This window comes from Coffea arabica, chromosome 6c (genome assembly GCF_036785885.1).
Source record: "Coffea arabica cultivar ET-39 chromosome 6c, Coffea Arabica ET-39 HiFi, whole genome shotgun sequence".
Lineage (NCBI taxonomy): Eukaryota > Viridiplantae > Streptophyta > Magnoliopsida > Gentianales > Rubiaceae > Coffea > Coffea arabica.
Window position 1 is genome coordinate 767,859 of NC_092320.1, and position 7,532 is coordinate 775,390.

A 7,532-nucleotide genomic window follows, 5' to 3' on the forward strand; every position below is an offset into this window, starting at 1 on the left:
TTTAAATAAAACAAAAGATAAATACTTTTTTTTATTGGAATTGAAATGAAATAGGAAAAATATCTCAATTTGCATTAAATTGGCACATATATATGTGTGTGTGTGTGTGCGCCTATATATATATATATATATATATATATATATATATATATATATTCTTAAAATAGATGGTCCCAGTTAGTGCTGTTAATCGAGCCGAGTCGAGCCGAGTATCTGAACGCCGAGCTCGACTCGTGACGAATTCGAGCCAAGCTCGAGCTCGCTCGATAGCGCTAACGAGCCATAATACGCACTCGAACTCGACTCGACTCGAAAAAAGGAAATGTGACTCGAACTCGAGCTCGAGCTCGACTCGTTTATCATAAACGAGCCAGGCTCGGACGAGCTCGAGCTCGAGCTCGAAATATCTATCCGAGCTCGAGGCTCGAGTTCGAGGCTCGAGGCTCGAGGCTCGATTTTAGACTCGAGTTCGAAGCTCGAGACTCGATTTTGAGGCTCGATTTCAAAATTCAACAATCAGTTATTTACGAAGTCCTGCTCCAACATATCCAGATTTAGGCTATCCAAAATCAACAAAAAATATTAGGATTGGCAACCAATGCCATTCACATTCAACAATACACAAACTCTAACCACATTTCATCCAAGACAAATAAGACCATAACATCCATGATCCATACAACACAAACTCCAGGGCTGCAGTCAACAAATACACAAACTACAGTCTAATTCCATATGAAACAACATTCATAAGAGCCAATATACCATAACAGGTTTTGTCCAGCCAAATAAACGCACAAACTACAGCCAAATAACCATGTAAAACACTGCTACATAGCTTAAAAATTGTCCAACTTCAAACACCTGACAAGAAAAAGTACAACCCCTTCAGAAATCACAAGAAAAAGTACAGCTTCACAAGTCCAGCTTTACAAATCACAAGAAACAGCATCACATATTCCAGAAAACAGCCTTCAAATGTCCGGAAGATCAATTTCTTCAATTGTAGATGATTCGGAAACATCGAGTGGTTCCTACAAAACGAAAACAAGAAAGTTAAAATGAAGATCGCAGTTATGGATGTCTTAAGGATGTCTTAAGGATCAAAGCCTGCATTTAGCCTCTGAATTTTGGATACAAAAAAAAGAAAAGAAATGCCCACAGCAGTCGAAAAATAAAGCTGACAACCTGCAGAAGTTTAACATAGTGTGTTTAACTCAGATATTGCGGCAACTAAATCGGCATAATTCAACATAGATCTTCCAACTGCAGTCAAATTTTTTAACAAATGCCAGAGGGTAATCCTTACACACTTCTAATCATAAAGAGATGACACTTGCAAACAAAAACTTTCAAAATCAAGTAATTTACCAGGGTTGCTACTCCAGAACTTTAGCAACTCCAACTCTAATGGTACAAATGCTTTCTGGTGGTGTTAACGAAAATTGCGGTTCATAAAATTAGCAAATAGTTCTTTGGTTGGCTTGGTTGTGTTTCTCAAAATCTTCTACCTAATCTCTAAGGGCAACCATCATGCGACAAAGATTAAAGAGCATAAGTTGCTATTAAACTGCCTCTGGAAAAACAGCAAAACTTCATGTCCCTATTGTCAATATTTCAATGCCGCCCATCACAGAATACCTGTAAAAAGTCTAAGAAAAAGAAATACATACGACACGAGCAGATAAAATGTTCATTTACAGATCTCCTATCATTGTTCACAGCTAATGTCACAACAACTCACAGAAATCTTGCAAATCTATAAGTGCACCTTTCAAAGGAAGACATTAACTCTTGTCATTCAGTACAATTAACCTACGAAAAGAGATGAAACTTACCAAAAATCACGAAGGATTAGAGAAACCAGTCAAATTGGACTGGTTTTGGCCCTGGCCGTGGACGGGGTTGTTAATGGCAGAAAACAGAGGCTGTGGGCGGCAGTGGAGGCAGAGGTTGATGTGGGTTGCAGCTGTGGAGTGCGGCTTGCTGTGGAGTGCGAGGTTACGGTGTTGCGGGGTTGCGGGCTGCGGGGTTGCGGTGTTGCAGGGCTGCGGGGGTTGCGGGGTTGCGGTGTTGCGGGGCTGCGGGGGTTGCGGGGCTGTGGGTGCGGCTGTGGGTTACTGGTTGCGGGTTGCGGTGTTGCGGGGCTGGCAGGGTTGCGGAGCTGCGGGGTTGCAGGGTTGATCCAGATCCGGGCTGCAGGGTTGCAGGGTTGAGGAGCTGCGGCGTTGCGGGGCTGTGGCCTGTGGGTGCGGCTGTGGGTTACTGGTTGCGGCGTGCAGCGGAGAGGGAGAGGCAGAAATGAAGAATGAGAGTATGAGACGATGCAATATCAACCCTAGTCCAAATTTCTACTTGTTGACTGCTAAAATGACACAAATATCCTTCTTTGTCGAGCTCAACCGAGCTACTCGATAAAGAATCGAGTTCGAGCTTACTCGGCTCGATAACTCAACGAGTATTTATCGAGCTCGAGCTCGGCTCGTTAATTGAAATTAACGAGCCGAGCTCGAGCCTTATCGATCCGAGCCTTAACGAGCTTTCGAGTAGCTCGTTACGCTTAACAGCTCTAGTCCCAGTTCCAAAAATGTCGATTCCGACTTTAATTCTTTTTTTTTTTTTTTTTATGAATCTGACTTGCAACCTTTTGTCATGGTTTCCATTTGATTCAATAAATTGTTATTTCAATTCTAGTTTAGTTCCAATTCAGACTTAAACCGTGACCATATTTACAGCCAACAACAATTAGGCCTTCAAGAATCAACAAGGCATCATGCGGCTTCAAAATGCATTCAAGTATCACAAGCGTTTAATTCTAGTGTTACGTAAAAGTTACTGATAAGATAGTTAAATTTTTTTGATGAGTCTCACTAGATAAGTTTTTTTTTTTAAATTTACTTTTTTGTTGAGGGAGGGAAACTGTTTTTTACTCTTTAAATTTTAATAGTGTAATTGAAAATATTCAATTCGAGAACTTCTCATTTACACTTTCCCTGCCAAATCATCCAACACATTCATTTTCAACACGGGAGACGCAAATAAATCCAAGCTATGTAGTTCTAAAAAGAGTAGTAATTGCACCGCTACATAATACTCCTATTTAGTATTTAGTAGTGTACCAATTGGTTAATTTTTTTTTTTTGTTTATCAAATTGATTGCTCTCTGTTACTCCTTTTTTTAAAAAAAAAAAACGATTGCTAGATGTTAATTCTTGAACGTTAAGTAAGTCTTTTACCTTCTACCTTAAGATGTGATTTAGCCGCCAGTCCTAAGCCAAATTGCACATTTTTAAGTAAGCACCAAAATTAGAAATTGATAATTATAAAGGAAGGACTGTTTACCTTTTACTAACTAGTAATATGTATTTCTACTTTTTTTTTTATAAAAAAAAAGTGTTATAAATACAGAAACGATACTCTCAAAGAGGAGAGCTCCCCACTGTCCAGACTCGACTCGAGCATCCTTCGCCGATCACGCCAAAGTGTAAGTGTACAATGGATACGCATACGCCAGCGCCCAGCCCCAAATCATCCAGGGGCCGCCGGGGACGACAACAAAATCACCGACAACGACGACGTGTCGAGATGGAGCTCGAACTCGAAGCCATGCGCAAACACGACTTCTCATGGCATCCTTGCAGAGTCTCACTTCGGTAACTTGGATTTTTTTTGCCCAGAATCTTTAAAAAAAAAAAAAGAAGAAAAGAAAAGTATTTCAACTGAAGTCCTTTGGTCGCTTCTGCTTCCGGAGGAGACAATGCATGTCCTATTTCCCGGTACATGATCAATGCAAACAATGTTTCAGTACTAGTACCAGTACGCAATTTGTCCATTTTAGGTGTTTGTGATTATTTTCTTCCCCTTCTTGCTTTGCTTCTCCGCATTAATAATGTCATTAAGTTGATAATTACTACTTAATTATTACTCCAGCAAATATTATATTATTTCGAGGTTCACGATGAAGAGTAATGTGATATATTGCCTCGTTCATTTTTATTGAATATTAGGAATTATCAAGAGAAAAGAAAAGCGAATCTTTTATTTATTTTTAATAATGCGGTTTATTTTTATTTATTTTATTTTTTTTGGGGTTGTCTTCTGTACCGCAAGTGTATCTGCTCCTGTGTTATCGATATTCTATTCAAAAAATTGAGGAGTGTTGGAATCGAAACGAGTATTGTCCTGCTGCCGTGCTGTGAATAGAGATGAATCATAAGTGCGGGGGGCTAAATCAAGGGAGGAGCATGGATGGTTAATGGCGCTTGATCGGCGCCGTGACTATTTAGAAATATTAAGACCCCCTCTGCTTGCTTTCCGCTAGGACTCTTTTGCGATTGCTTTTATTTAATTTCTCACAATATCAAAGCTCACTCTAGCTCTTTTGGTTCTGCAGCTCCAGTGGTGTTGGTCTCATTGTGGAATATGGGACCAATGACACTGACGATTGTATTGTAACTAAAGAAGAAGCGCTTTCTCGTCTTCGCATTCGATCTACTCCCTTACATGGAGATGAATGCTCTCTCCTGCGAGAAGGAGATCGTGTTCTTGCCACCAGGAAGTCACCACCTAAGAGCCTCTTCTTTGATGCTCAAGTAGAAAAGGTACCTTCATTTTTGTTCCAACTCAAATGTCGCTGGACCATTTTTGGGTTAATTTTTATCTCATTTTTAGATTTCCAAAGCTAATAAATAGATTCATAGTCTTCTGCTGAGCACTTTCAAGGTTGCAGTTTAGTATAAGGTCTGTGAAATGGTAGTTCTTTTTTTTTTAATAAATATTAAACAGACCGCAAACTGCTTAATCGTCCTTGCTATGCAGCCACTACGTGTAAGACACTCAAAGAAGATCCATTGCAGATGTATGTTTGTGGTCAGATGGATTCACCATGGACGTGAAGGAGAAACTGCAACAATTCCGTCTTCTGCAATCATGAAAATGTCTGCCGAATGCATCACTCTTCATCCTACAATTGTTGCTTTCTTTAGTAGTCTGACAACACCAAATCATTGCACTATTTCACCATTACCTACTGTACTCAAGGGCATGGACTACGAAAGAGATGTTCTCCAACTAGAAAAGCAAATAGAAGATATAAGTAATGCAGCTGATTCTTCAGGTATTAAAGTTTCAGAAAACCTTATTGACGGTGACGTACTACCTTATGTGGTGACTTCTCTTTATATTTAAGGCCAAGTATCTTAATGTGACCAGTATGTTTCTGCTATATTCCTTTGGGGTATATAAAAATTATCTTATTTGACCAGTAAGCTCCTACTCTATTGTCCTTTGGGTACATAAAGTTTTTACTTATATTGCACATAGTGAAAAGTTCTTTTCTACCATCTTGCTGGTTAAGCCTGTATTATTTAGTACATTTAATGTATGCAAGAGTAATCAAAATGAATTATGCATTATCATTCCCTGTTGACCACAACCTTGCAAAACTGATTCTCCCGTATGATCCAACTTAGTCTGATTGGTCTTCTCATACAAAGCCTTATTGAAGGGATGCATGGAACCCGAATTGGGCATGTAGTTGCGGGCTTATGTGTCACTATGGGCTATCATCTAGTCATTCATGCTTTCAGCTATTTTTGCAGTCGATTTCAAGGGCCAAGCTCAATGCAAAGCAATTTCTGAATTGAATGCAAGTGATTCAAGCATCCAGCTGCCTTCTTTTATGAATCACATGAAGGAGATCAATGACAAAGGCTCATCACCTGCTCAAGAGTTTGATGCATCTAGGACTCCTCTCAATCCAAATCCGATTGCTGGATGTGCTGCTCTTGCTTCATTGATGTCAAAATGTTCTCAAGGTACTGGATTGTTCACCCGCTCTCAAGGAAGGAAAAGTATTAGGACCTCAATTAGGTGTTACTGATTAGAGCATCACTTTTTATGATTCTTTTGCGAATAACCCCTATTCTATGGATGATGGCTTTCCCTTTGAAACAGATGGTAAAACTGCTACATTAGTCCCAAAATACGAGAACATTGTAAAGACACTCTTTCCATCCAAGGAAGCCACCAGGGAACCTAAAATTGTTGATGCATCAACTGAAGAAATGAAACAAGAGAGCAAAAATGAGGAATGCCGCCCACAGACTGTTGATTCCGTTGCCAATGTTTCCCCAAAGAAGAACCTGGATGTGGCTGCTGGAAGTACACTTTCTTGCTCAGCAAAACAGAGAAGCTCCGAGGCGTCTTGTAAAAATGTTGATATGGCCTTTATTGCTGGGCAAAAACCGATGCCTTCAATGAACACAAGAAGGTTCACTCGTTCAGCAGTTCGTAAAGCAGAGGAAAAAGTTGTTGCTGAGGCTAATAATGTGATTAAAGAAAATCCATCATTAGTACGGGGAAGTGCTTTGGCACAAGATCAGAAAACTGTTGTTTCTCCTATTGATGCTGAGACTGCCTCAACCATTACTCACAAATTTACGGATCCAGAAGCCAATACGGGGATCTATAAGAGTAACCATTTTGTGAAGAAAAGCTGTGCTGCAGGAATGCTGACTTTAAACAACTCAAGAAGATTGACACGCTCTGCAGTTCGTGGAAAGACTGAAAACAATAATGTGGAATCTCACAAAACATTTGAGGAAAGCAGGTTATCTGATTGTGTCAAAATAGATATCCATAATGGTGATAACGTCTCAGAGAGCAATGCATCAGAGGCAGAAAATGCAATCCCTACAACCCTTCAAAATGGGATTTCTTCTACTCATGACAGGGAAAGATGTAGGCAACTGCAAAAGTCATCTCTTGTGAGGACCATACAAGACATCGAAGGTATTCTCAAGGAACTTGAGTTATGTTGTGCAATGGAACTCATCACTAATCAAATCTAGTTTTCCTAGATCTAATTTTATCATATAATTGATATAGATGTTTTGCTTATAAGCAAACATATGCATGATGAAAGTTTGCTACACTCTGTCACGGCGAACCTTTGTACTTCCACAAAACCTGCACTCCCCATGGGCGTTCAGTGTTTACCGTCTTTTGTCTCAGAGTAGTTGACACAAAACACATGTTGAGTTGATCGTTGACCTATCCAGCGAGTATTTTTGTTTTGTGGATTTCATTGTGGTTCTTGAAAATTAAATTATTGTGATGGTCTAGGTGATGTCGCCAGCAATGATAGACGCAGTCACGGTGTCAAGAGAAAGCCAGTTGCTCCGAAGAAGCAAGAGCTACGTTTTTCCCCACGCCTCAGATATCTTCCTCGAACTCGTTCCCAGAACCAAGTCCTGAGCTCGCAAGGAAAGAAGCCCTTGTAAAGGTATTAGCATGCGAAAGATACTAGGGGAATGAAGCTGTAACTCGAGAGTTAGTAGGATTTCATACATAGCTGCAATGTGCAGACTCTCTCAGTCCATTATAAGTGCAGTCCCTCAGCTATTTCGTGGAGGTATTTTTATGATTTTTTCTTTCTATTTTGTGTTGGGTAAAATTCGAGTTACCTATCTTTGAGGACAGGCTCAAACAATCTTCTCAATATGATCATCAGACCCCTTGTTTGTAAGTAG

The 7,532-nt window shown here is 39.9% G+C and overlaps 1 protein-coding gene across 2 annotated transcripts; it reads left to right on the forward strand.

Annotated features, from left to right (window-relative positions):
* Positions 1 to 3,450: 3,450 nt before the first annotated feature.
* Positions 3,451 to 7,301, forward strand: LOC140007939 (uncharacterized). Of its 2 annotated transcripts, none has more exons than XM_072051598.1 (6): positions 3,451 to 3,653; positions 4,394 to 4,601; positions 4,819 to 5,146; positions 5,601 to 5,816; positions 5,956 to 6,792; positions 7,126 to 7,301. In XM_072051598.1, exons 1-6 carry the CDS (start codon positions 3,496 to 3,498, stop codon positions 7,281 to 7,283), a joined length of 1,905 nt encoding a protein of 634 aa, XP_071907699.1. In that variant the 5' UTR covers positions 3,451 to 3,495; the 3' UTR covers positions 7,284 to 7,301. The 2 variants fall into 2 exon arrangements, with proteins under 2 accessions (XP_071907699.1, XP_071907700.1); XM_072051599.1 differs by having other exon boundaries at positions 4,819 to 5,116.
* Positions 7,302 to 7,532: the final 231 nt, after the last annotated feature.

What these genes read in the sequence shown, in the direction of transcription:
- LOC140007939 (XM_072051598.1), top strand. Translation starts at nt 3,496, where the DNA reads ATGGATACGCATACGCCAGCGCCCAGCCCCAAATCATCCAGGGGCCGC. An exon ending in GATGTCAAAATGTTCTCAAG is followed by an intron (nt 5,817 to 5,955) that starts GTACTGGATTGT and finishes CCTTTGAAACAG; the next exon opens with ATGGTAAAACTGCTACATTA. An exon ending in GACCATACAAGACATCGAAG is followed by an intron (nt 6,793 to 7,125) that starts GTATTCTCAAGG and finishes GTGATGGTCTAG; the next exon opens with GTGATGTCGCCAGCAATGAT.